At 63.0% G+C, this 27134-nt stretch overlaps 3 protein-coding genes across 11 annotated transcripts in view; 1 reads left to right on the plus strand and 2 right to left on the minus strand.

Moving 5' to 3' along the window:
- Nucleotides 1-1869: 1869 nt before the first annotated feature.
- On the minus strand, nucleotides 1870-5578 carry ATP5F1D (ATP synthase F1 subunit delta). Of its 3 annotated transcripts, none has more exons than XR_012039627.1 (6): nucleotides 5372-5578; nucleotides 4111-4264; nucleotides 3553-3641; nucleotides 2888-3015; nucleotides 2247-2325; nucleotides 1870-1995 (listed from the first exon to the last, which is right to left on the minus strand). XR_012039627.1 is itself a non-coding variant. In XM_072845855.1 (6 exons), exons 1-4 carry the CDS (start codon nucleotides 5501-5503, stop codon nucleotides 2893-2895), a joined length of 498 nt encoding a protein of 165 aa, XP_072701956.1. In that variant the 5' UTR covers nucleotides 5504-5578; the 3' UTR covers nucleotides 1870-1995; nucleotides 2247-2288; nucleotides 2888-2892. The 3 variants fall into 3 exon arrangements, 2 of the variants coding, with proteins under 2 accessions (XP_072701956.1, XP_072701955.1); XM_072845855.1 differs by having other exon boundaries at nucleotides 2247-2288; XM_072845854.1 differs by lacking the exon at nucleotides 2247-2325 and having other exon boundaries at nucleotides 5372-5576.
- CBARP (CACN subunit beta associated regulatory protein) lies at nucleotides 5558-14649 on the plus strand. 6 transcript variants are annotated; one of them, XM_072845847.1, is made up of 10 exons: nucleotides 5558-6160; nucleotides 8494-8685; nucleotides 9304-9468; nucleotides 9580-9641; nucleotides 9991-10156; nucleotides 10228-10402; nucleotides 10597-10749; nucleotides 11092-11299; nucleotides 11416-11599; nucleotides 11885-14649. In XM_072845847.1, exons 2-10 carry the CDS (start codon nucleotides 8645-8647, stop codon nucleotides 13065-13067), a joined length of 2337 nt encoding a protein of 778 aa, XP_072701948.1. In that variant the 5' UTR covers nucleotides 5558-6160; nucleotides 8494-8644; the 3' UTR covers nucleotides 13068-14649. The 6 variants fall into 6 exon arrangements, with proteins under 6 accessions (XP_072701948.1, XP_072701950.1, XP_072701947.1 ...); XM_072845849.1 differs by having other exon boundaries at nucleotides 9323-9468; XM_072845846.1 differs by having other exon boundaries at nucleotides 8614-8685.
- Nucleotides 14650-14722: 73 nt separating this feature from the next.
- STK11 (serine/threonine kinase 11) overlaps nucleotides 14723-27134 on the minus strand; it is a 47011-nt gene continuing 34599 nt past the window's right edge. The window contains exons 8-10 of one of the 2 annotated variants that reach the window (XM_072845852.1): nucleotides 25544-25737; nucleotides 16868-17102; nucleotides 14723-15330 (exon numbers count right to left, since the gene is read on the minus strand). In XM_072845852.1, the coding sequence (XP_072701953.1) occupies nucleotides 16894-17102; nucleotides 25544-25737 (403 nt within the window). In that variant the 3' untranslated portion in view covers nucleotides 14723-15330; nucleotides 16868-16893. Of the gene's footprint in view, nucleotides 15331-16867; nucleotides 17103-17616; nucleotides 18539-25543; nucleotides 25738-27134 lie in introns of those variants that run through there. The other variant, XR_012039626.1, reaches the window with a different exon arrangement.

Below are 27134 nucleotides of genomic sequence, written 5' to 3' on the forward strand. Positions count from 1 at the left end.
CCCCCGGTCCCCCCGGCGCTGGCGGGAGGCAGTGGGAAGAGCTGGTGAGAGGACGCTGACGGAGACACTTTTTTCCCATCCTAAAAATAGCAGCTGGCCGTTTCCCCAGCTTCCCGGCCTCGCCAACGCTCTTCCATTAGATGAAAAAAAAAAAAAACCAAAAAAAAAAACCCCAGCCACCTTCCGTCAGAAAGAGAGCGGCTGCGTGTGTCGAGAGAGGCACACGCACGCCGCAAATAGAAACCGGGGACAGAGGAGAGTGAGAGGGAGCGGAAGAGGGAGCGAAGCCGTCCGTCCCCAGTTATTCCCGAGATGTTTTAATTAGCACTCGCTCTGACTTTGAGGCTTTGCTTATGCACAGCACAACGTATGACCTTTTAAAAAAAAAAAAAAAAAAAATGGAAAGAGAGGGGAAGGGAAGAAAAAGGCACTGGAGCAGCTCAGAAATCGGGAAGTCGGCTGAGCTTCAAATAGGCTCAGCGTCAGGCACTCAGAGGCTTTTAATAAGCTACAGAGTGAGAAATTTAACACCACAGGTACTATTTTTGATCACTTGTGGAGGGGGGGAGAGAAAGACAGAGCGAGCAAGAGGAGGGGGAGGAGGTGGTGGTGAGAAGAAGAGGAGGCAGCCAAGATTACATCCTGGGTGGCAGCGCCGAAAATAGCCGTGCCCCGCTCCGACTGCGGAGCCGCGGGGAGCCGAGCTCACGGCCCGTGGGGAGGGCAGGCAGGAGGCCGAACCTGCTGCCCGCTGACCTTTGCTGGAGCAGCTGCCCACACACACAGGCAAGCCAACTCGCGTTCCCAGGCTGGAAGAGTGCAGGGAAAAGGGGATTAGAGCAAGGCAGAGGGACTGCAGTCCTGCGTTCCCAGGGGCCGGCGGCTGCCTCGGCCTCCCCCGGCTGGTGAGCCCGCGCTGGGGGGGCTCGCGCAGCAGAAGGAACCTGAAATCCCTCTGGGGAGGCGTGGGGAGGACGGCACTGAGCGAGGAGCCTGGCAGCAGATGGTGCCGTTGGCAAGACACGCATCCTCAGGCGTCTGGCACAGGCAGAACCGGCCCCTCGCTCGAACCCACTCCTTCCCAGTGGCGCTGCCGTTTCTCGAGGTGCGTGGGGACGGGCGAGCTCGCTGCAGACACTTGAGCACCTCCCGCTTCCTCCCGGCTGCGAGGACCCCAGGGCAGCCTCCTCAGTCGGGGCTGCTGGCTAGCAAGCCCCCAGGCAAGCAGCGACTTCAGCAGAGCAACATCATCAGCCACCCCCGCCACACACGGATTCAGGAAAGACTCCCACCACGTACGGCATCTGCTTCCCTCTCCGCACCAAGCCTGTCTCCGAGGAGCAGGGGGAGATTTCCCCTGCTCTGCGTGCCACACGCACGGTGGAAACGCAGCAGCAGGGGAATGGGTCAAAGCCTGGGCAGCTGCTGTCCAGCTGCAAGAAGCACCGTGAAGAAACAGCCCAGCCGACGTGAATTCCTGCAGCAACGCAGCCGGGAGGCCGAGCAAAAGCCGGCGTTGGATGGGGCGGGGGAGTCAGGACAAGAAGCCTCTGGTACAGACCTGCGCTGCCCTGTGGATGCCTCCTCCCGCACCGCCGTAATCTTGCTGTCCAGGTGGATTATTGGAGGTGGAGGTGGCTGACAGCACAGGGAGGAGGTTATAAAATCTGCCCGATAAGCCTTCCGTGGGTGAATCTCCCCGGGGAATCCCCAGCCGAACCCCAGGGCCGTGCTGGAGGTACACCTTCCCTGAGCGACTGCACCCCGGCAGACCCCAGCGGGGGGGCAGGAGCCTGCCCCGGGCACCCAGCCGCCGGCGCAGCACAAGCTGCAATTTGCTGCCTCAGAAGAAGGTGACATGCTACGAGACGGGATTACATTTCCTTTTAATTGATCCGTTTTCTCCGCCTCCATTTGTCCCACACCATCTGTACAATCGGGGAAGCCAGGACAAGCAGGACAGTCTGGGGTTTCTCTACATCGACAGTGGGATTCCTGCAACACACAGAAGCGGAGTCGGTTTTAACGCAGGGTGGGCTCGGCAAAGCGGTGGATTCTGATCGAGGGCTTGGCCCTGGCTCAGGCTGTTAAACCGCTGCGAGTAAACAAGAGCCACCGGCTCTCTCAGACCTGACCTCACGGGCCAAAGAGCACAGGGACCAGAGATCAGGGAGATAGCGGGGGAGCCACTGCCCTGCTGTACCTGCTCCAGGGAGAGGCCATCGGGGAGGCTTTTGGTGACTCACCTGCCAGGCACAGCTCACGCTGCTGCGGAGTAAGTCTCCCAGCTGCCAGCACGTGGGAAGAGGAGGGATGAGGCACAGCCTTAGCAGGGCAGAGGGAAAAGGGGCCACGAGGTAAGCAGCCCGGCCTTGCCTCCCCCGGGACAGAAGCTGTTTGTTTTCAGTGGAAGGGAGCGTACACAGAGCAGAGGCCGCACATCGCTCTCCCTGCGGGGCCCCAGGCATCCAGCCTGCTCCCGAGCTGCTCGCTGGCGTGGGCTGTCCCAGCAGGGACCTGGAGGCAGCAGCGAGGCCCCACCAGTGACTGCAGGCTCCCAGCCCGTCCCCGTGGCACCCTGCGGCGGCGTGGCGTGGCACGGCACGGCGTGGCACGGCACAGCGCCGGGCCCTGCTGCCATCTAGTGGCTCCGGATCCGCTCCGGGCCGGGGTCCCCCATGAGTCCCCCAGAGCTGACACCCGACCACGGAAAGGGACAGCTCTCGTGTCACCGCTCCCCGAAACCCGGGCACGAGCCCCTGTCCACCCCCGGGCAGCCCAGCAGGCCTGGCTGCTGTGGGAGGAAGCTCCCCATGGGCAGCACGGAGCAGGGACTCGTCTCCAGAGCAGGTCTGGAAATCTCAGCCAGGATATAGGTGACATTTACCTTAATTACTCCAGGGCTTTTACAAGGGCTTCATTAGCTTCTACTTTAATCTGAGCTTCTGCTTTAGCTGCTTCATCAGATGCTGCAGCCATCTCTGAAACAGCCTTCTCCAGGTTTGATTTTGCAGTCTGAACATGAGAGCACAAGGAAGGCGTCATCGAGAGACCACCGCAGGACAGGCGACTTGTCCTACAGCCCTCGAGTCACTCCTCTCCCACCCCTCCCTTCGCTGCAGTCGTTGGCCCCACAGACCCGCTTACACGGCTGCGCTGGCAGCAGACGCCTTATCAACAGGCCCTGCTAGGGAAAAGCTGTTCCCGAGACTGAGGGGGGTGGGAAGGGGCAAGATCAGCATCTGACCGAGGGGAGGGAAGTGGCCTGGAGAAGGGTTAACGACTGCGCGGCTTCCTCTCTCCACAGCCTGTGGAGACTTGGCTGAGGAGGAGCTCTGAGCCTTTGATCCCTATCAGCGGGCGATGGGGAAGCTCGGGGTGAAGGCACAGCCCCTGGTCTGGGCATGCTTTCTGCAGCCACAGGAAGCTCCCGAGACAGCCGCCCCACGAGAGAAGCAGGGAGCAAATCCTCCTCCACGAGGGAGCCCGGCTGCCAGGGCCTGCCCGAGGGAGGCAGGGTGCAGCCCGGCCCACGGGGGCTGGGGTACTCACAGCCAGATCCAGCATGTCCATCGTCACCGCCTCCTCCGCCAGCACCTGCACGGTGGAGTCTGCGTGGACCGTGACAGAGCCGCTGCTCACTGCGAAGGCACAACGGCGGGGGCCGAGTCAGGCAGCGCAGGCAGGGCTGCCAGGTGGGCCTCGTTTGGGGTCCGCACACAGGAGAGCACTGGCGAGCTGATCCCCGGACCCTCCACGATCCCCTTTGCCAAAACCAAACCTAGCCGCCCTGCCCTAACATTTCCCAAGTCCCGCAGGGACTCGTTTCCTACCAAAAGGGAAGCTAAAGCAGGGGATGCTCCCAGAGAGTCTGAACAGAACCAAGAAAACCTGACCCCGGACCACGGCCTCGCACAGAGCCCCATCTTCCAGGGCAGATCCCCGGCCCCGCAGGGCAGCCTCCAGCAGCCTCTGGGAGGCTGGGAAAGCAGAAATCCCTGGAAGTGCACCAGGGCACACCTTGATTGGCAGAGTCTCCCTTGCGAAAGCCCTGAGAACATCCCCCCACGCACGCTTTCCTCCCTCCCCAGCTCCGCCTGCTGTACTTACCGAAGTACTTGGTGGCCGTGCCATCCTCAGCATAAACCGTCACGACTCCCGGTTTGAGGACCTGCAGGGTGGGGACGTGAGAGGCCAGGATACCGAAGGAGCCGGTCAGCGTGGGCACGTCCACCTGCTTCACGTTGGCGCCATTGTAAAACACCTGGATGGGGAGATGGAAACAGTCCGTCAGCAGGAATGGAGGGGAAGGAGAGAGGTGGAGGGACTCTGGAGGGCCGAGGGATGCGGTGGGCAGCCTGCTCCCACCCCGAGGGCCGGAGGGAGCAGTCCTGCTCCCGGCGGCTGGCAGGCCGCGGGGTTTAGCACACAGCAAGGTGTGACCAGGACAGCCTGAACCTTCACAGGGTGGGAGGGGGGCCGGGCTCTGGAGGAGGGGTCCTGGCAAACGGAGTGGGAAAGCGCTCCGAGCCTCCCGAAAGGCGTGGTGGTGGCGGTGGCAGGGAGGCGGCACGCGGAGACACGAAGTCGGGAGTGGGCGAGAGGCGAAGGGTGCAGCCGGGAGCAGCCCGAGACGAGCGTAGGGAGGCCTTGACGCCAACCGTCGCCGCTCCGATGGGAGTCAGCGATGCCGCAGCCTCCGTGCGAGCGTCCCACACAGCTCTGCCGATGCGGCGCAAATCCTCCCTTGCAACGCCGCGGCCCTGGCCCGAGCACCCTGCCAGCGCCTTGCCCCGGAGAGCGGCAACCCCGGCTCCGCCGCGGCCCCGGGCGCCTCGGGGCAGACAGAGGCCGTGCCCCGGCACCCGGGAAACCGCCCGGGGCGGCGGCGCCGGCAGCAGGGCCGGGCCCGAGCAGCCGCGGCGGCTCCGGCAGCAGGGCCGGGGCTGGAAGAGCAAGACCGTCCCCCCGCGGGCCCCGGCAGAGCTGCAGCGGGGGCGGGCCGGGGAGGGCGGCGGGAGAAGGGGGCAGCTGGCCGGGGATGGGGGGGCTCGGCAGCGGCGGGCCGCGGCCGGGGCCAAGGGCAGGCGCGGCGGAGCCGGTGCCGGCACGGCAGGAGCCGCAGGGACCGCCGCGCAGCCCCGCCACCGCCAGCCCGGCTCCCGATCGAGCCCGCCCGCTCCTTCCCGGCCCCGGGAGCCGTCTCCAGCCCCGCCGCTCCCCGCCCCGGCGCCCAGCTCCGTCCCAGCCCCGGGCACAGACAACCCTGCGGGGGCGGCAGCGCCGGCCTCGCCCCGGGGCCCGCAGCGCCCGCAGCCGAAGCGGCGGCGACCGACGGGGCCCGGCCCGGCGGGCCGGGCCCGCGGCCTACCTGCGTGGGCGAGGCGAAGGTGAAGGCCATGGGGACCGGCCCGGCGGCGGGGTCGGCATAGCCGCGGGCGCGGGGCGGCGGCAGCGCCGGGCGGGCGGCGAGGCGCAGGAAGAGGCGGCGGGCGCGGAACATGGCGGCGGCGGCGGCGGCGGGCCCGGGGCGACGGCAAGGGCGAGCGGGCGGCGCGGGGCAGGCCGGGACGGCGGCGGGACTACAACTCCCAGCCTGCCCCGCGCCGCGCGACTACACGGCCCGTGGGGCGCATGGCCGCCAGCCGGAAGTGACGCCACAGGGCGGGACCGAGGGGGAGCATGGGAGTTGTAGTTCCCGCGCCCCGCCCGCTGTTTGTCCCGCTGGTCGGGGCGGCGGGGCGGGGGGACGCGGCCCCGCAGAGCCCCGGGCCGGCCCCCGCCCCCCCGCTCCGCCCCGGGCGCTGCTGCGGGGCGATGGGCCCCGAGGGAGGAGCAGCCCCCCCGGCTCCGGCCGTGCCCCGCAGCCCCGGCGGCGCGGGGGCCGGTCCCGCCCCGCGCCCTGCCCGTCCCGCCGCGGGGGGCCCCGACCTGCGACCGCTCCCGGGGCTGCGGTGCCGGGGGCAGGAGGGGCTGGGGGGGCCGGGGGCTGCGCTGGCTCGGGGGCGGGCAGGGCCGGGGCGGGCAGGGCTCGGGGCAGCCCCTGGCCCCACGTGACGCCCGCGCCGCGCGGGGGCGGCTCCGGTTCATTCATAAATCCCGGGGCCGCCCCGCCGCACCGAGCGCAGCGGCGGCGATGGAGCCCCGGTCCCAGTTGTAGGTGAGTGTCTGGCCCCGCAGCCTCGCGACAGCCCCTATCGCGACAGCCGCAGCCGACCCGGCCGAGGGGAGCCCATCACGCCCCACTGCGCGTGGAGGTCCCGGGGGCTCCTGCCTCGCTGTCACCAGCCCTGCCCGCATCCCTGCCCCACAGCCCTGCTCGCATCCCTGCCCGCATCCCCGCCCCACAGCCCTGCCTGCATCTCTGCCTGCAGCCCTGCCTGCAGCCCCCGTCACCGGGCTGGGGCCGGGGGGGCCGTTGCTGCCGGGGGGAGCAGAGCGGGTCCCTCCGCCCCCCGGCCCAGCCGGGCCCCGCGGGACACACGCACGCGTGGGGCGCAGACCCGCCCCGGCCCTCCCGCTCCCACGGGCGCACACGTGTAGGAGCGCGGCAGCACCGGGGTCCCCCGGCCCCGAGCCCCCCCGCCCTGGGCACCGGCAGCGGGCGGGAGCGGGACCCCGTGCCCGCAGCCGCGGGGACAGCCCGGGGACCGCGGGGACCGGCCCCCTCCTCCAGACAATGGCCGTCCTGTTCCCGCCGGGTCGCCATGGAGACGGGATTCCTCCATGATGGGGAACAGGAGGGACATTCTTCCCGCTCACCCCGGCCCCCCGCGCCCCCCGCCTCGGGCCAGGGGCTGCCCCGCCGGGACCCCACCCGTGGGGTGCCCATCCCGCTCGGAGCCGCAGCCCCTCGCCCACTCCCCCGTGCCAGGCCTGGGGTCCCCCCGTACCCCCGGCACGGCTGGGGGCCAGAGGAGGGACCCCCCCTTCTCCTGCCCCTGGGGGTCTCGGGGGGGGGTGTCGTGTCACCCCACGCTGCCCCGCTCGCCCCAGCAGCTCAGAGATGCCCGAAGGCCGGCGCAGGCGGGGGGTCTCCACCCTGGGTGGTCCCCGGCACCCCGATATCCCCCCGAGGGGTTTGTACCCCGAGCCGTGGCAGGGCTGTCCCCAGCCCTGTGCGGCGCAGCCGTCGTGGCTCTCACCGCCGGCCGTGACACTGTCACCGCCCGCGCTGTCCCCGCAAGCTGGGGACAAGCTGGGCTTTTCCCACCCGGCTCCATTCACATTTTTCGCTGACCTGATTCTGAGCGGTTTCCGAGCGCCCCAGCCAGCGCAACGCCCACCCCTGCCCGCCACCCTGGGGCTCCCCCCGACACCAGCATCGCCCACCCTAGCTCAGCAGCCGGGGACACACGGACGGGGACACACGGATCCGCAGCAGGAGCCAGAGCTCGGCAGCCCCAGGGAGAGCCCCCCCGGAGCCGTGCTGGGCGGCACGGGAGCACGAGGAGGTCTCAGTCCAAAGGCTGCGGGGTTTATGCCACGGCAGGGGTGTGGAGGTGTCCGTCTGTCCGGCCGTCTGTCCCCTGGCCCCAGTGGCTCTTGCTCCTCAGGAGCTCGGCCCTTCTCCATCACCCGTGGGCCCAGAGGCAGCCCCGTCCCCTCCCGCATGGGGACAGTCCGGTGACGGAGCCGCTGTCTGGCTGACTCAGAAGCGTCACCCATCGTGCTCCAGTGACACCCACGCCAGCTCCCTTCGCGCAAGGTGTGGGGCAGCCGTCTGCCGCCCTTTCCTGCCCAGGTGCCCCGAGCGCTGCTCCCCCCTGAGCTCCCACGGGCAGGGGCCAGGCAGCCCGGACCCCCGGCAGCCCCATCCCCTCCGGCTGCGGTGCCTGGGTGCTGGGGGCCGCGTTTTGGCCCCGTGGCTCCCTGGGGACGGCAATGCTGGGGCAGCACAATGTCACCTCCTTCCCTGCGAGCCACCCCGGGGGGGACCCCAGGGCAGGGTCAGGCCCCCTCAGGGCAGGGTCAGGCCCCCCCAGACCAGCTCTGGCCACCAGCACCGGCCACCACTCGGGAGCTCTGGCTCCCAGCCCGGCGTGGGGAGCTGACCTCTCCCAGCTGCCGGCGTGGGGCTCCACGGGCGCAGGGACGGGGTCTGTGCCCCACGCGAGCCCGGGCGGCCCCGGGGCTGGGCGCAGGGTGGCAGCAGCGCCCGTCCCACCCCAGGGGCTGTGCCCGGTGGGGGGCGAGGGGGCTCCCCGGGGAGGGGCAGCGGTCCTGCCTCCTTCTCCCCATCCCGGGCCCCACCTGCGTCCCTGCGTCCCTGCATCCCTCCATCCCTCCATCCTCCCTCCGGAGCCACCTTCCCTCCCTCCCTCCTGACCACACCCTCCGCCCCTCCCTCCATCCTCCATCCTCCATCCCTCCCTCCATCCTCCATCCTCCATCCCTCCCTCCATCCTCCATCCCTCCCTCCATCCTCCCTCCTGACCACACCCTCCCTCCATCTCTCCATCCCGGTCCCTCCCTCCCGGTCCCTCCCGGCAGCTCCGCACCGCGGGGCCGGGCAGGGCCCGGGGCCGGGCAGGAACCGCCGCCGCCGCCGCCGCCCCCGGCCCGGCCCCGCCGCCCCGGCCCGGCGCCTCCCGCTGTCTCCCCCCGCCCCAGGACGCGCTCGGGCCGGGACGGACCATGAGCGATGACCCGACACCGTGGGACAACGCGACGGAGAGCACCACGGTGAGCGGGGCCGCCCTGCCCGCCCCTGCCCCCGCTGCCGTCCCCGGGGTCCCGGGGGAGGGTGGGGACGCGCGTCCCGGCGTGGGGCAGCGCCTGGGGGCGTGGGGTCTGCGTGGCTGCCGTGGGGCTGGGGTCCGCGCCCGGGTGGGGACAGCAGCGGCCAGCCAGCCCCGCTGTCACCCGCCCTGCTCTGCCCGTCCTGGGGGTGGGTGACACCTCTCTGTGCCCTGCGCAGCCCCCCGAGATGCTCTGCAGCCCCCCCGAGGTGCTCTGGGTGCTGGGGTCCTGGCTGCCGCCGCCGCCGGATCAGCCCCTCTCCCACAGCCGGGGCTGCCGGCCTGGGGGTGCGAGCACCGACCCCCGCGCTGGGGCAGGGCTGGGGTCCCATCCCCGCTCCCGCTGGGTGTGGGGGCCGCTGGCGGCTCCGCGCCCCGGCTGCGGTTGCCTTGGTGAAGGCAGGTCCCCGGAGCCGGCAGCAGGCCCGGGGGCGGCGGGGGAGCGCGAGCGTCTCCGGGGAGCAGCGCTCCGCGTCAGCCTCGGCGCGGGAGGGGGCTGCCCCAGCGCCCCGGCGGGGCAGGGTTTGGGGCTGGGCCCGTGACCCCCACCCCGGCGGCTCAGCCCCTGCCGCCCTGCGCAGGCGGTGCCCGGCGAGGTGTCCCCCCAGGATGGCTACGTGCTGCTCCTCGCCCTGCTCTCCATCTTCATCGGGGGCACCCTGGTCCTGCTCTCCAGCATCCTGATCATCTGCCGCCGGTGCTGCGAGGCCAACCGCCGGCACTCCAGGTGGGCAACGGGCTGCCGGACAGGTGATGCCGCTGTCCCCGGCGTGTGTGGCACCGTGAAGGGGGCCGGGGGTGCCAGTATGGGACATATCTGACCCTCCTCCCCCTGCAGAGCCAGCGATGACCCCGAGAAAACCAACACCACCTACCTGGACGACTCGCAGCCAGCCCAGGGTGAGTGCCACGGCGGGGCCAGGGGTGCCGCGGTGACTTGCCAGCGATCACCCCCCAGTAACACCAGCAGCACCCCCAGCTCCCCGGGGGGGGTAAAGCTGCTCTTGGGCCCTCCCCTCTTCTGGGTGCAGCCCCCAGCCCTGGGGCGGGGATGGCCACGCACCCCCCGCGCCCTCCGTCATCCATCCCAGCGGTGCCCTGGCTGCGCGAGCAGGACCGGCGGCCAGGAGCGGGGACCGCCGGGCTGGCATTGAGGCCCTGGGTACAGCAAGTTTGCCAGGCCTCAGCTGGGGAAGCTGGCCCGCACCGCGGCAGGGGGGGCCCTGGTTGTTGAGCCCCTTCTCCACAGATATCACCATCAAAGTGGAGGACCCCGACTGCCTGTCGTCCTCCAGCTACCGGGATGTGGAGAGCGAGCGGTTCCTGTCCTCCAGCTCCTCCACCGCCCGCCGCGTCTCCTTCAACGAGGCCGCGCTCTTCGACCAGGGCAAGAAGACCCAGGAGAAGGGGAGGAGGTGAAGCTCTGGGCTGGGCTGGGGGGGCCAGGGGGCTGGGGCCGCCCCTCCTAACCCGGCGTGCCCGGCAGGTACACGCTGACGGAGGGGGACTTCCACCACCTGAAGAACGCCCGCCTGACCCACCTGCACCTCCCGCCACCTGCCCTCAAGATTGTCACCATCCACGAGTGCGAGTCCAGCGAGAACAGCCTGGCCATGACCCCCCGCCTGCCCCCGCCCAAGCCCGGCCTCGCCATCTTCCAGGTGAGACCCCAGCACCCGGGGGGGATGACCGGGGGAGATGGGGGGTCCCGCAGCACCCCAGGGAGGCACCGCCGGACCAGGGTGGGAGTCTCAGGGCATTGCTGGATGCGGGGACGGGAGGTCCTGGGGTGCAGGGGGCCCCTCCTGGTCCCCGACCCTCGTGCGAAGCCCCCTGAGCACGCTCTGCCTTGCAGCCCCCCGCGGGGGCCCTGCCCCAGCCGGCGCTCCCCAGCCATGCCGTGTGCCCCAGCTCTGCCCTGCCCGGGGACACCTACAACTCCACCGTGGACACCAGCTTCGCCGAGGCCAGCCCGTCCGCCTCCTCCGACTCTGGGGAGGGCCCCTCGGTGAGTGCTGGGGTGGGGGGCCGGGACCGGGCAGGGGAAGGGGCTCTCCAGCCTCGGCAGCCTGCACAGCCCCAGGGATCCTGTCCCTGCCCCGATCCCCCAGCACAGGGGGGCTGCCTGCCCCCCCTGCTCCGTGCCAGGGCTCTGGGGAGAGAGGTGGGCATCCAGCTAGAAACAGGCTTTGCCCCCCCCCCTCCCCGCCCCGTCCCCGTCCCCTGCCCCGGGGGACATTTGTGCATCTGCTGCAGCTGGGCTTGGCAGGAGAGGGACAAAGGAGCTGAGCTGGGGGGGCTGGGGGCCGTGCCTGGAGCTGAGCGGGCACTCACGGCCCCCCCTCCCCAGTTCGCAGCAGTGCCCAGGAGCGGGAAGGCGGCTGGGGCGGGCAGCGCCAGCCCTGGGGAGCCCTCCCCGGCCTCCGCACAGGGCACGGTCCTGCAGTTCTTCACCCGCCTGCGCCGCCACGCCAGCCTGGACGGGGCCAGCCCCTACTTCAGGATCAAGAAGTGGAAGCTGGAGAGCACCCAGCGGGCGTCCAGCCTGGACACGAGAGGTGGGAGCCGGGGCATGGTCCTGCGGGGATGTGCCGGGCAGGTGGAGATGCGTGGGCAGGGCGGGTCACCGTGCCGGAACGCGATGTCCCCCCAGCGCTGCCCTGTGCCCCCCCAGGGTCCCCCAAGCGGCGGCAGTTCCAGCGTCAGCGGGCGGCCAGCGAGAGCATGGACCAGGAGGACCGGGACCCTCACCAGACCGACATCATCCAGTACATCGCCCGCACGGACGACGTGGCCTTCCACCCCGCGGGCGGCCCCTTCCTGCCATCCCCCGCCAGCCCCCCACCCTCTCTCGGCAGGTATTTTTCAGTAGATAGAGGGGATGGGGACGGGCGAGCCGGGCACCGGGGGACCCCGTGCTGCCCCGGGCACGGGGGGGGCTCCCACCTTCGTGCAGCTTTGGTGGGGTGGCTCTTGGGTGAGGGGTCCGGGGAGAGTCGGTGATGGGGAGGGTGGATCAGGGCATGGGCAGGGCGGTGGGGACGGCACGGGGGACCGTGTGGCACTGCTGCGAAGCCTGCAGGTGCTGGGCTGGCATCTCCCCCGTCCGCTGCTCGGCCGTGACACCGGGGTGGTGCCCGCAGGCTAGAGCCGGGCGAGGGGGGCGCGGGCAGCCCCGGCGAGGCGGGTGTCCCGGAGCAGCCCAGCGCCTACCACGACATCTGGAGCCTGCGTGCCTCGCTGGAGCTGTACGCCTCCTCCGAGCGGAGCAACGACCAGGACTCGGTGCGCAGTGACGGTGGGGACAGCGTCTCCTCTGCCGGTGGCATGCCCCCCTGCCCCTCCTCCTCCCTGGACGAGGCCGAAGGCCCCGAGGAGAAGCTCTGGGGTCGGCCCAAGCCGGAGGAGTCGGAGCCCGGCACGCGCAAGCTGCTGCAGATGGACAGCGGCTACGCCTCCATCGAGGCGCCCAGCCGGGGGGGCGAGGAGGGGCCACCCAAGGACCAGACAGCCTCCGAGAAGCGCATTTGCTTCACCAGCGCGGGGCGGAAAGGTACCATCTTCGAGAGCTTCGAGGGCCGGGAGCCGGAGGAGGAGGAGGAAGACGAGGAGGAGGAGGAGGAGGAGGAGGAGGGGAGCACGGCCCAGGGTGCAGCGGGTGGGGGACCCCCCCATCCCCCCAGCCCCCTGGCCTGGTCCCCGTACGGGCAGATGTTCCCGGGGCGGGACGCGCTGCCCCGGCGGGACTACAGCATCGACGAGAAGACGGACGCCCTGTTCAACGCCTTCGTGCGTCACGACCCCCAGTTCGACGAGTCGCCGCTGCGGGGGAAGCACCGCTCCCGCACCCACCTCCGCAAGCAGTGGCAGCACGCCAAGCAGTACAGCGACCCCGGCGTGCGCTACCCCGCGCTGGAGCGGCACCGCACGCCCCTGCGCCGCGGGGACAGCGCCAACTACCCCCTGGACGCCCGCTTCCACAGCCCCCTGCCCCGCATCGTCAGTGCCGGCGACGAGGAGGCGGCGGAGGCGGCCGATGGGGTCCCCCCTGCCCCGGCGCTGCCCGACCCCGAGATCCAGGTGATCGTGGAGGAGCCCGGAGAAGCGGCCCCCGAGCCCAAGGCCGGCTCTGAGCCCCCTGGGGACGACGACTGCCCCAGCCCCGGGAGGTGCCTGGGGCTGGGCTCCGGCTCGGAGCTGATGGACAAGATCGCCGGCGGCCTCGAGGAGCGGCTCTACGGGCACTTGAGGAAAGCGGGAGAGAGCACCGAGTGCGCGGTGGCCGTGGCGGCCAGCGATGCCCCCCCCGACCACAGCCCTGTCTAGGCCCAGTGCGAGGGGGAGAGACCCCGGCGCAGGGGGGCTCGGCCCCCACCGGGGTTCGGGGCTCCATCCCCTTCTGCTGCCGGCGTGGGGACCAGCCCGGTGCCCGGGGCGCCGTGGGAAGGGTGGCCCCGGCCTGGGAAGGCCAGGAGGGCGTGTGGGGTCCCCTGGCCGTACCCCCCCACCGTGGGGGTCCGGTAGCACGGGGTGGCCGAGCCCCCTCGCTCCCGGGAGCGAGGTGCCGGGCGGCAGCGGAGGGCCCCGGGCCAGGGGTGCCCGGGGGGGTCGGGGCGCAGAGGGGGAGCAGAGCGTTGGCCGGGAGGTCAGCGAGGAGGGACTTTGCTAATAAACCCCCAAACCCAGCTGAGGCCTAATCCTTACCTCACGGCAGAGCTGTGTAGCAGATACGCTCTCCCCTCTCTCTCTGCTTTCTTTACAAGCAATAATGCCTCCCGTCCGGCCGGGGAACGTCCTCACGGGGAAGGGGCCGGAGCTGGGCAGCCCCCGGGCCGGCTGGGGGCTGCTGCGGTGCCGCCCTGGCAGGGGGGACAGTTATTTGGGGAGGGGGGAGTCGCCTCCTTGTCCCCACGAGCCGCCCGGCGCCGCACGGAGCCTGGGATCTAAACTGGAAGCGTGGGCCTGGGGCTGCCGTGCCGGGGCAGGAGGACGCCCACGGGGTTTGTGCGTCCCGTCCCGGGGGCACGGGCGAGCCGTGGGCCCCGCAGCAGCACCCCGAGGGCTGGGGGGGGGGGGCAGGACCAGCCCTGGGGCACCCCTGTAAATACCCCCCGCCGGGGTGGGGGCTGCCCATCGCCTGCCCCTGCTGCTGTCCCCGCTGCCCGGCGTGCAGGGGGAGGGCAGAGCGTGGGGTCGGGCCAGCACGCGCCGTGGGTGACCCCCGAGTGCTCCGCACCCCTCGCCCTCCCCGAGAGCTCGGCGCCGGGCTCGAGGTGTTCAGAGGATATTTATTGATTTTTACAGAGGTGGATGCTGCTGCTCCGGGGGAGGGGTTTGCTTTTTATTGGGTTTTTATTTGTCTTTCAAAGGATGGGTGAAAAAAAGGAAAAAAACAAAAAAAAAAAGCCCAAGCTGTGTTACCTGGGAGAGGCGGCAGCGGGGCAGGCAGGAGGGGCAGGCAGGGATCAGCTGAGGGCCCCCCGCGCCCCTCCACAGCACCCCAATTGCATGCGAGTAAAGAGGCCGGGTCGCTGCTTCCCTCCGCAAAGCCTGTCCAAAGCACTAACTCGATCTACAACTCAGCGTTTTTAAGTCTATAAACAAAGGAGAAAAAAAAAAAAAACCAACCAAACCAACTGTGACTTTTCTGAGCTTGCTTCTTACCGTCCATCCCCGGGAACGGCGTCCTGCCCTGCCCGCGAGCTGCTGGGGAGGGCAGGGGCCTGGGGCCCGCTCCTGCCCCGGCGTCGCGCCCGTGGCTGCTCCCAGCAGAGCAGCGTTTGCCTGGGGGGGCCCGCGCCCACCCAAAAGGAGCAGAGCCCCCAGGAAGAGGGGCTGGCCCAAGACCCAGCCCATGCCCCCCACCCCGCCTGCTGCAGGAGGAAGGACATGAAACCCACCTCACTGTTTTCACTTTATTTTTTTTTTTTCTTTAAAAAAAAAAAAAAGAAAAGAAAAAAAGACGACGAACGCACCCATTCCCTTTTCTGAGCCCTTTTACAGCATGCAGGTTTAATAGAGTTTTGCTTTGTCTTAATACCTGTTTTTTTTTTTTCCTCATCTGGTTTATTTTAAACACATCACGATGTGTAGGAATCTCTAAATATACCGCAAATATAAACAAAAAAAAAAAAGAGAGAGGAAAATATATAATATATAACAGTAGTCTAAAACATAAAGTGCACGGCAATGGCTTTGCACGACTTCTACACAGCCAGGGTGGGCACGGCCATGCCCGGCAGGGAGAGGGGCACGGGTCCCACCGCACCCCGGCCCCGCTCATCCCACCCTTCCCATCGCAAAATTAAAAACAGAATCAGTGTCTTGATTGGCAAAGAGTGATTGGGGAGGAGGGGCAGCATCTTCGCAGCCGGAGATTTCATCTTCCAAGGTGGTAAGTGGGGCCTGGCCACCATCAGCTTCTGGTTCCTGGCGCTGTCCGGAGCGGGGGGCCGCAGGGAAGGTGGGGGCGGTTTCCTCAGTTGGTTTCCTCTGGTTTCTTTTTGGATTGCAAGCACGGTCCGCTCCCAGGAGAGAGGCGGAGATGGGGCGAGGACGGGGGATGCGGGCTGGCCTGGGCCCTGGGACGCTGTTTGCAGGAGAGCAGAGAGGAGGGGGGTTAGGCAGGGCTGGTGCCAAAGCGGGGGTGCAAACCCCTGCTCTGCTCCTGGCCCCTGCTGCGACCGCGGGCAGGTCGCACCCCGGGCCCTGCTCCGGGTCCCCCTCTCCCGCCAGCACCGCGCGGACGGGAGGGAGCGAGGGCCTGGGGACCCTCCTCTGTGCCCAGGAGGGGTGGGCGTGCTGGCACAGCGCCTGGCCCGTTGGAAGCAAAAACCCGAGGGGAAAGTGCAGTCAAGGAACTTCATTTACGCCAAGGCGAGGGGAGCGCCTTTTTTCTTTCAAAGGTTTTAAGGTGCTGACTAAAGGAGGGTGCAGTGCAAGAGCGGGTGATTTCCAACCCGGCCGTCCCGGCAATGCACGCGGGAGGAGAGCGGAGGCAGTGACCGAGCCAGGCTCCGGCAGCCGGCACGGACCTTCTCCTTCCCGAAACCGCTGGGCAGCTGCCGCAGAGCCCCCACGGCGGGTACCCGAGCAGGAAGGGGCGAGAGGAGCAGCAGATCCCCGGGGAGACCCAGATCCAAGGCATTTGCTTGCCGATAGAGTAACTCCCCATGCAGGTGACTCATTCCCAGCCATGAATTAAAGATGAAAGCTGCCACAGGGGCTGAGCGCAGGTCTGACAGCTGCAGGGGGAGGAACAGGCTTTTATTTCTGGCTTTTTTCACACCACAAAGCTGGTCGTGATCCAAACAGATAACAGAGCCTCAGCCCCACGGAGCGCCGGTGACGAGCGCAAGCGTGAGGCCGGGGGTGGATGAGCGCTGAACATGAGTCATTGCTGGCTCACTTATGAATGAGGGGTGGGAAGAAGGGGACAGGGCTGCGGAGCCGAGGAGGAAAGAGCCGGAAGGAGGAGGGGGAAGCGGGGAGGGCGCTCAGCTTCCCCGAGGAGAGGAAGGGGCTTGGGCACGGCCGTGGCCCGGCCACGGGTGACACGGCCACCTCCTAGACCAGGGGGGAGGTCCCACGGGGATCTCTCTCCGGGACACCGCTGGAAACATCCCGGTGCTCAGCATCCCGCTGCAGCCCAGCTCCTCCGCACGCCGCACGCTTTGTGTTCCCCCCAGTTGGGAGCAGCAGGGGAGAAAGCCGGGGGACCCCGGTGCCAAGGGAGGGGGGTTGTCACAACAGCCTGACCGCAGCCCAGGAGGGGAGAAAGGATTACGACAGCAGCTCTCGTCCGACACGGCAGCAGCTTGCGAGGAGGGGGGAGAGCAGAGCCAGGCAGGCAGCAGAGCAGGGCACAGGGAGGAGGGGGCACAGGGGGGTCCCCACTGGGCTCTGCACCCCCCCGACACTGCAGGGGATCCAGGCTCTGGCTGCCAGGGACATTTGCAGAGGGATGCGCAGGCCCCAGAGCTCTCCCCTCTCCGCACCCGGGACTACAAAACACCCTTCCTAGCTCCCTCCTGCTGCCCACGGCTGGGGCAGACTTAGATGTGTCCCCCCTTCCCTGGGCAGTCACCCGGGGTGACCAACCCCCCCGGGGACGCGGCCGCCCGTACCTGTGCAGAGCGCGGGGGCTCCCGCCTCACTGCTGCTTGCAGGTGGAGAGCTTGCGGATCTTGCTGCTGGCAGAGCAGGCCTTGCGGGAGGGGTTGGAAGAGGCGCTCGCCCGCCGCTCTGCCTTCGATTTGGTGCTCAGCTGTCCCGTCTCCGTCCCGTTCATGCACACGGCCTTGGGCAGCCCTTTGCCGCGGCTCTGCCCGTTCTGCCCTGCCTCCTCCTCAGGCACCTGTCCTGCAAGGGAAGGGAGGTGGTGAGGCAGAGGGAGGGCAGCAGCCCCGGAGCATCGCCTCCACCGAAGAGCAACCCTTCCCCTCGCGCAGAAGGCATGCTGCTCCCGAGGGAAACCAGAGCCCGTTTCTACACCTTTGAGGACCACGGGAAAGGCAGCCCAAACGGGGGCTGCGTGAGGCAGGCGGCCCAAGACCATATCTCCCTCCCAGCTCCCACCAAGGACTGGTTTTACCCCCGTTTCTCCAGCACGCAGCAGCTGGCGGTCCCCAGCACACAAGAGAAAAGAAAACCTGAGGCAGTGAGCAAGAACCACGGTCCTGGCCTCGAGAACGGCGTGCTCCCTCCTCCCCGAGCCGGCTGGGCAGCCGCCATGCCCACCCTGAGCCCCCAGGCAGCAGCCTGGCTCCGGGCCGGGAGCAGAGGGGCAGCAGTGGAGGAAGTCACTCCTCCTCCTCCTCCTCCCTCCTGCTACCTTCTCTGGAGGAGGGTGCAAGTCCCAGCCCCATCCACAGACCTGCGGAGTACCCTCCCAGGGGCTTGGTGGTTGTAGAGCAAACACCCATCTGCTTTCGCAGCGCGCGGGAAGGTCTGCTTCACCCGTGGCAGCGCGGCCGTGTCTGGCAGGGGCCGGGGACACTGCCCCTTTAGGCAGCGACGCGGCAGCTCAGCCATGCCACCGTCCCCTGAAGGGGACACCCAGATGGGAGAATGGCTTCAGACCAGCCCCTCTCCCCTCTTCTGTGGGCCAGCTCAGCGTGACTCAGCACAGCAGATGAAGAGCCATTTCCAGAGGCATCTGCCCACTGCCATGGCTGGACAGGGCTCGGGTCGCATCCGTTCGCCCAGGGAGCGATGAAGGGCCCCCCCAGCGCAGCCCCGGCCCGGAGCGGGAGGGCACGCAGCGGCACACGCAGCCCCGCGTGCTCCCGTGGGTAACGCGGCGCAGCCCCCGGCCAGGCGCAGGGCCGATGAGAGGATTCGTCAGGTTCCCGGCTCCCCCCCACCGGATCCAGCCGAGGCAATTTCCTTCCAGCAGGAATGTCACGCTCCAGGGCCCTTCAGTTATGACTCAGAGGCTTGAGTGGAAGCGAAGGCTGTAAGACGATTACGTATAATTTTCTTTAAAGGATGCTCAATCCTTTCTCCGCCAAGGCCGAACAGCACGTCATCTCTCTGTACTTGCGCCAGTGATCACCCCACCGCTGCTGAGCTCGGGGAGGAGGGGGACACACATAGGGTCGTGGGAGAGCCGCATCTCTGGAGGAGAACGGCGGGGGTCCACCTCGGACCCCTGGGCTCTCCTCCACCTCGCTGCATCCCTCCTGGGTACCGCTGCGGGCTCCCGTCCGCTCTGCTCCCGTCCTCCGTCCCCACACGGCTATTACAGGGAGCCCGGCAAGTCCTCCGCAGGTGAAGAGTCATTTGGGAGACAAAAGCTGCAAGGGGACACAGAGGTCACCTTGTTCAGACAAAGTCACCTTCAGCACCCACCTTCCTCTGCCCGGAGAGCTCGCGCTGGGGAGAGGGATCAGCCTCGCCGAATGCTCGCAGAGACCCGAAGCAGCAGCGGCGGTGGGAGCCTGGAGCCGGCACAGACCACGGCCCCTCTGCCTGGTGGGGACCAGCTTTGGTGAAGCCTCACCAGTGCGGAGACTGGGAGCAAAGCACAGGCTGCAGCAGGGCAATAGCCGGCAGGCTAGAGCAAACACGCATCCTTGGAAATAAGGCAGCGGATTGAGCACTTCCATGGCCAGCACGGCCTGGCACAGGCTGCGAGCACCAGAGAACCAGGGCGCTCACCAGGGAGCGGATTTCTTCCCCTAAAAGCAGGCTTAGCTGCAGCGCTGGGCCCAGGCAGGAACTACCTTGAGAAATTACCCTGCTGATTGATCTATAGATCAAAGCAGTCGGTTCTTCGAGCTAGTCAGCTGCGCTCCCGGCTTGCTAAGAGCTCGGGAGCACCTTCCCCGTGCTGTGGTTTGGACGCTCCAGCATGCCAGAGCCGGGCCTCTGGCCGTGCAAAAAGGGGTGAGGTACTGCTGGTCTACCACAGGCTCGGGCCAGGGGCCCAAAAACAGCGAGAAAGGGAGGGTAGGACGGATCCGCCTGTTGCGGGGCGACTCTGGGTTACAAATGCAAATCGATTCCGCCACAGACCTGCTGGTGAGCTGCCCCTTGTATCCGTCCCGATGGCTCCACCAAGCCTTGACACAGCTCCTCGTTACTGGCTTGTTGCCGCTTACCTGAGCGGTTCTGCCTTGCCACGGGAGGAGACAAGGATCGACTCGCCAGGGACGGCCGCTGGCTGCGTGCACCCAAGCCCACCGCTGCCAGAGCCGACGGCACCCACTGCGCTCCCCGGGGGGGGCTGTCCTTGCACCTCCCAAGAAATACAGACCCAGCTCCTCGCACAGCTCGCCACAACGGATGGAAGCACCCTGGACATCTGTCATTACCTTCAATACTTTCTGAAAATGACTCCAAGGTGAGAGGCTCAGGAGCACGAAGCAGAAACGCTAGCCGTACCCGGCTGTGCACTTCCAGACCTGCTATCGATCTGATCAGCTTCCAGCTTCTGACCCCTTCAGAGGGGGTGACTTGCTAGAAAAGGCCGAGACCCCCAACCTCTAGGAGCCCCTCCAGAAGACGGGGACACGCTGTCCCCAGAGCTCCTCCAGGGACGGGGCTCTCCCAGCGACCGGGGAGCAGAGCAGCTCGCCGTGGGTCAGGCTGCAGCCCCAGAGCAGCGCAGCCCGGCCATACCCCCCGCCCGGAGTTCAGGGTTTTTCCTCTTCTCCCTACATCCCAACCGCATGTCTGCGGAGCCTCAAATAACCCCATTCAGAGCAAAGCTGAACACTTATCCTTCCCCTCCCTCAGCTGAACTCAGGCCAAGTCCATTAACATTTCTGACTAGGGAGGGAAAAAAAAAAATCCAAACAGTTCATTTGTCTTTGTGTGACTCTTCCCTCCTCCCCCTCCCAGCCTGCTTGAAAAGCACAGTCCCAGGAGTCTATTATGGATACCAAGGAGGGAGGGTGAATTGCAAGCTAATTTTACCTCCTTCACCAATGACAGTTGCTGACGTTCAAATTAATGAAAATAAAAATTCAACATGGGATGAAGTCTTGGCAACTGTCCGCCCACGCGGAAGCCAGTGACCCAGTGCTGTGTCTGTTCAAACAGCTATATCCTACCTTACCATTACCGGTGCATGAACAGCGCTAAAAATAAAATAAATAAAAGGAGGGCTGAGAGAGGCATTGAGAACGTGCACGTTCGTCCTTGCCACCTCTCACATTTCTTAATGGCTCCATCCAGCTCATTCAGGCACAAAAAAGGTTTCAAAATAAAACCGTGAAGAGCTTTTGAATTGCTGTTTGTCAGACACAAACACGCATACATGATTTGCAGCTAGAAACGTACCTTTTCAAGCACCAGGCTTTACTTAAAGACTCCAGTCCTGGCTTTATTTTCCAGCCGCAGACTGAATGCTAAGGGAGCAAAACAAAAAACCCAAAACCCAGAATCAAGCTATGCAGCCATTTGCCTCTGCAGGAGGACTGGGCTGCAGTGCAGGAAGGGGTTAATGGTAGGGGAGGAAAAAAAAAAAGCAGAGCACACAGCCTTCTAAATCTGAAACGCAGCACAAAAGCAACAAGCAAGATGCTTACATCCATTTATTGCATATGCTGCCTCTCTCCAAAGAAGGAGGCAGCCACTTCTGGAGAGGATGCTTTGTCACGTGCTCAGTGCCACAGTTATTCTCTCCTCAGCACTTCCCTCAGAAGAGATGTTTAACACTGATTGAACCAGGGGCATGTAACATTTAAAGCTCTCTACAGAGCTGCATAAATCTTTAAATAACCCTTTAAAAATAAAAGCACATTCTCAAAGCCCATTCTTCCTGTGAAGAATGCAAGATTTAATGAGGTTCCCTCTTTTCCCCTCCCAAATTGAACACCCACTCCCACCTATGAGTCACTTGTACTCCTGCTCTCGCTGCCCAACAGAACCATAACTGAATTGATCAGTCATTTACAAGGTTTTTTTAATTTTTATTTTAATATGGAGTCACTGTTAGAAATGTAACACTCGCACGGAGCTGAGCAAGTTCAAAAGGATCCTGCAGGAAGACTTGGGTAAAAAAAAAAAAAGATTAACATTTATTTGCTGTGCAAGCTGCCCCCCTGCCTTTGCAAATGCCATGCAAACCCACCGGAGCATTCTGTACCCCCGCTCGGCTCCCTCCTCACCCCCGCTCCCCCATGAGCTTGTTGTGAGTGCTGCACTTTGGTGAGGGGATTTCTGTCCATCACAAACAGTGAACCGGCAAACTGCACCTTCATATCCCATCTCACCAGCCCCTCTTACTCTTTTTTTTTGTTGTTAACAGCCTTATTTTAAGGGATCTCTACAAGTCCTGTGAGTAGCTTGACCTCTGCCACAGCCTGATCAGAAGCCGTAGGGTAAAGCAGAGAGAATGATCCATCACAGTGGACCGGTTCTCAGCTGTTCAGTGCTGAAGTCCAAATCAAATCTGTTCCTGCCGGGTTTGGGGGCACACTGGACTATGCTCTCTGCCCTTTCTAGGGCAAGCCAAGCCAGAGGTGATTTGTCTGAAGGAGAAGAATTTGTTCGATGCTCAAATATGTTCCCAAATCAGGGGTGGCAAAGAGCCACACGTGTTCAGACTCAACGACCTACCTAAGCCAGGGCCCTGCCCGACGGCGGCGGCTGCTCAGGAGCAGCACAAGAACATCCAGTATAGAGAAGTCCTCCTCCTGCTCCGGATGGTTCCCTGGGGACTTCCTGAGCTGTAGCCCACTGCTGTGTTTGCTAGCCCCCAGGGAATCCACCCTTCATGGACGCATCCAACTCAGTCACCAGCACTACAAAAGCGTAACACCCAAGTGCCGGGAAGAGGACATTCAGACTGGCTGGAAACAACGCTTTATTTCACTATCTACCTAAGCAATTAAGCAACAACTCTTGAAATAACTGAAAGGTTAAAACCCGTCACCATTCACCAGGTAAGTTAAACCAAAACCATGTCCAGCTCACCCACCCTGGCTAACTGTAACATGGGAAGTGCTGGCCTATGGGGCCACAATTAACCTTTAGGTCTCTAATCCCTCTGAAACAGCACAAATTACACACGAGAACTCAAAAAAAATCTTCCAGTAATTTGCCTGTCATCTTCTGAATGACAGCTCTTATTTGGGTTTAAATACTGCTGTTTGCATTGGGAGTGTATAATAGCTGATATTACTGTTCTGGAGATGATCTCCCACTATCACAGTCACCTGCCTGTGTGGGGGTACCTCCACCTCAGCTGGCAGATAAGACGCGGCTGCCGGAGGAGCACCTGCACCAGCACGGGCCGGGCTCCCGGGCGTGCACGGGGCAGTAACGCTGCCCGTGGGATGCAGCCACAGCCGCCCACGGCGGGAGGAGGCCTGGGAGCGGACATCAACAGTCTAATGGCAGGGAGGCGTGCGCACGAGGGCACAATGCTTCGCCCGCTCGGTGCGGAGGGCTCAGCGCCAACCCTCACGCGACCAAGAAGAGGATCTCGCACGCTCTGCTGTTCTTCAAAGGGAGGGCAGAGCATGGTGTTTTTCCAAGTGCAGACGGTAACATGCAACTCCCAAGCTACAGGGCTGCAGGCCAGAGACACTCAACAGCAACCAGGACAGACAGCTCTGTCCTGGGCCTGCTGGACACACAACCGCTCTCTGATGCTGGAAATTTGCCTAAGCTTCCACTTTTTAATCACACGGAAGTGCATAAACCAGACAGCAACGCAGGCTAATCACCACTGGTAAAGTTAAAAAGAAACAAAACATTTTAACGAGAGTGAGAACAGACAGGAATGCATCTTCTGTACAAAATCATTCATGGGGCAGGTCTGCAGGAATGGGCTGGATTTCATGAGCCGAGTAACCCACTCTGAAAGGGGTCACAAACCGTCTTCCTCTGCAGCATGCTGACTCCCTACAGCCACCCTGTGCTTAAAAATAGAGAGGCAAAAACTAAAGAATGATTCCCTTGCAGAACAAAGTTACCTGCTTTGGAAACAATACAACTGTCCTGGAGATAGGTATGACCCTGATGAAGCCTGGGGGAAGCAAGGAGATGATCCTGCACTCTCCAGCCACTGCCATTAGCTCAGGCCACGGGAAGCCCAAGAGGGCAGTGGCTTTGGGGCCTAGGCTAAGCTTCACGCTCCTCTTCTGTGCCCATGGCTGATGGGAGCACGGCTTCCTCTCCAAACAGCTCGTCATGGCTGCTCAGTGCTCCGCTCTGTCCTCTAAGCCCTGCCTCAGCTTCCTCCTCTGCAGCTGGGAACGCACAGGGAAGCAACAGAGCACCGTTAGACATGCACATGCTTATTCTCTAGACTGATGCCAGAAAAGCAGTGTCGGACTGTCCTGGGGGCTCTTGGGTTGGCTGCGAGATAGTCAAGTGCTAAGAGCAACAGATCTGCTCTCACAGAGGTTATCGTCTTGGAAGGCTGGTCCTCCATGGGAGGTTACGGGCACACACAGACCAACCATACCCTCCTTCTGCCTTTTGAAGACAGTTCAGAAAGGAAAATGTAAAGCTAGAGAGGGATGCGAGTGATGCTGGTTATGGATTTTCAAGCCTGGCAGCCTCATCATTGTGCTCGGGCCCCACTGCCTGTGACAGGGCTTCCAGCCCCAACGTTTCTGCAGAATTACATCTCGGGCATTTATGCATGGGCTGTTCCCAGCAAGAGCTCTTGCAGAGGAAAACGGCTAACCTCTGACAAGAGGAAAAGCATCTGGCAGTCCTCTTCTCTCCTGCTTGTGTACTTAGAAAGGCCCTAGCAATCAAGTATGTGCTTCAGCGAGCCTATCGCATTTTTAAGAGGATCCCTCCTTTCAAAAAGCCTCCACTAAGCTGTGAGGAAAGGCCTGGCCCTAGTCAGGTTCTAGCACAAAAGTCTGCGGGATGTGAGAAGAGAGCAAAGGACAGAGCTCTGCAGGTCACCCAGCTGGCACTGGGACATTAGTTCTATTAGAAAAGGTTATAAATTACCCGACTGTCACCAGTGAATCAGCACTTGGAAATAAATCTATTTCACTTTGATGAGAGTCCCTTCATCTTGGCAGGCCCCACCTCCGACCCACCTACATATCGGTTTGGCTGAACATCTGAGCAGACACCCTGTTGGGGACCGTTACCCAAGGATGTCATACAGCATGGAGCAAAGCGCTGGCGTAGCGAGTTGGGCTCAAAGCAGCCTCTCCCTTTCTCCCCTTGGAAGCCAATCTTGTTTCAAGTTGTTGCCCAAAGAAATTTTCAGCATTGGGTACAATTACGATTCAAGGCCTGACACTTTATTCTTCCATGATAGTGCTTCAAAAAAGCAATTTCTGCCTAACCAGGAAACCAAGAGAAAAACAAGGTCTTCAGGTGCAAGGTTTGGTAAAACCAGACCTTGCTTTTACTCAGGTCCACAGAAGCTCACCAGGTCATCATTAAGGAAAAACTAAAGCAGCTTGGTTAGTCTTGAACTACAGAAACTAGGTCAGTTGCAGGTACCTCTAATCACACTGTGGTAAAGTAAATCAGCATCCCTACAAACAGTACTTGAAACCTTCCCTCCAAAACAATTAAACTAGGCCGCAGCAATTAATCTAGAAACTCATGTTCTGTTGATGTAGGCAGTGAGAACACAGGCAGCGAGACAAAGGAACTGCTGCCTTGATCATACAGTACCGCTGCTGCAATGACTGTAAAGCTGAGCAGTCTTTGTCCTTAGTCTTACCACAGACATGCCCTTCAGCCTTCTGCTCACGAGCTGCATGGCTTACAGGTACAGAGAGGCCAAAGAAGGAAAGCTACTTCATTACCACCGCTTCGTAAGAACCGCATGGTTAAAGCCACACACGCCCCTGTACTTACTGGTCAGCTTACCTTAAAACAACAGGAAATCCCTAATAAAGAAAGAAGCAATTCTGTAAACAGATAGTTACCAGACTGGAGCAGAAAAAAGGCCTCAGTGTAAGGCTACAAGCATCCTCCTTCCCCAGATGTGCCATCTACTCTGAACACTGAGTCATTTTAGGGCTCTGCTCCAAAATAACTCAGTCTAGCAAAACTGGCCGAAAGAATTAAATGTGCTAAACAACCAAGTCCAGCAGGAGCAAGCTATTACTGGGTGGAGGAAGGAAATTGGCATATGGGTAACACGCAGGAAGGGGCATCCTGGCTGATCAAATAAAGGACCAAGGCATCCGGAGCATCGTGGCTCACTCACTATGCGTCACTCACACCACTTAATAATCAATAGTCTCCTCCACTGCTGAAAGGATTATTCGGACCTCGAGGCCTTTCTCAAAAGGCTTTAAACAGACAAAACCAAAAAAAGCCACTTCTGCCCTACCTGTCCCAGCATCATTCTCTCCTACCTGGTACTGTGAAGTCCTGAGTGTAGATGATATCATCTTCAATGTCATACAAGTCATCATCTTCTTCCTCATTGTAGCCATGCAGATCTTCCAGATAAGGCACCGCCGTCATACTTCTCCACCTGTCCTTTGTTTCTGGGCTGGGAGGTATGGGCACCAGAGCCTCTGCCTGAGCATGTTTCTTACGAAACCAACTGCAAAGAGTTCAAGAGCAGAGTTTCATCAGTACAGCTTCACTTTTCAGAACGCATGGAGAAATCCTTGACACTACGAGATGGTCCCATTCCACCCCAATATTCAAAGGTATGTGCAGTTTGTTTACGGAAAACTTCCTAGCCAGTTTTGTGTCACTGCAGGTTTTTTAATGTGTAATAACTGAGAGAGGCGAGGGTCAAGAAAGGCCACTCTGTCTTGCTGACAATGCTGCAGGGACACCAACAGCTGCGTAAGGCGCTCCACGAGGTGCTCCATCCACTGGGTGCTTTGTCAGCTAAGGAGAAACTAACAGGTCTGCCTGGAAACAGAGTGCAGGAAGACGTTCTCCATCACCAACTCAAGCCCAAACTACCTACCTATAAGTCAAACCACATTATTAGAGCTGCTAGAGCTCCCAAGTTGTATTGCCAAAGCAAGCAGAAAAGGAGAAACTGCAATCCTAAAGTTGAGGCTAATCCAGTGCAACAAGACAAAAGAAAGGTTGCAGAATGTCAGTTTAAGGAGAGTGGTATTTACTCGCAGGTATTTACTTTAAACAGGCAGTTTTCAACAAGACCACAGCAAACACACTTATGCTTTATCTTCTTATCCCACCTCTGTCTCAAGGGACTTCTATTACCATTAAAACCAGTAGCCGTAGTGCTACCATCTGCCCAGTAAAGGATATCAGCTCTGAAGGCTGTTCTTAATCAGATCAAGAATCCAACAGGCTTGCATCACATCAGCATCTCAGAAGCCACATGGGTGGTCTCTTCAGTTTTTATCATACCTTCATAGCAGGGTTCCAACACCAGACTGTCTCTGGGACATCTATCAGCGCTGCATGTGGGCACCGAAAGTTTCCTAGAAGTACTGCTGGAACCTCCGCACTCCTACCGATCCTCTCTTGAACGCGGGTGCGAACAGAAGTTCCTCCAGACCTAGGTACTTCTAACATGCCTTTCCAGCCCACGCTACTCCTTGCTCCCCCTGCAACACGTCCCACAGCAGGGAGAATCAGCTGCCTATGGCTAGCAAATGAAAAGGTCAGGCGATGGCCATCCAGTCGCTCCCTCCCCGATAAATGGCGGTGTTCTCCTGCCTTTGAAGGTGGTGTGCCCAGCAGCTGGCTGTCCCTGCAGCAGGAAGGCTGTCCTACAGAGACTTTATCAGGCTGTCACTTACGCCTTGCCCTGGAGGGTCATTCTACACAGAGGAAGGGTCAGAAAGCATCAAAACCTCCCACATTCAGGACCATCTCCTGAACTGCAGCCTGCTTTCCTGATAAACTTTTGAATCGGCACTGATATCAACCCCCCTGTTTCTGCCCTGTGGGCTGGATGTCAGTTAAGCCACTGGGACCTATTCTTCCTGGTCCTTTGCACAGTAACAAAGG

The sequence above is a fragment of the Ciconia boyciana genome, chromosome 24 (assembly GCF_034638445.1).
Source record: "Ciconia boyciana chromosome 24, ASM3463844v1, whole genome shotgun sequence".
NCBI lineage: Eukaryota > Metazoa > Chordata > Aves > Ciconiiformes > Ciconiidae > Ciconia > Ciconia boyciana.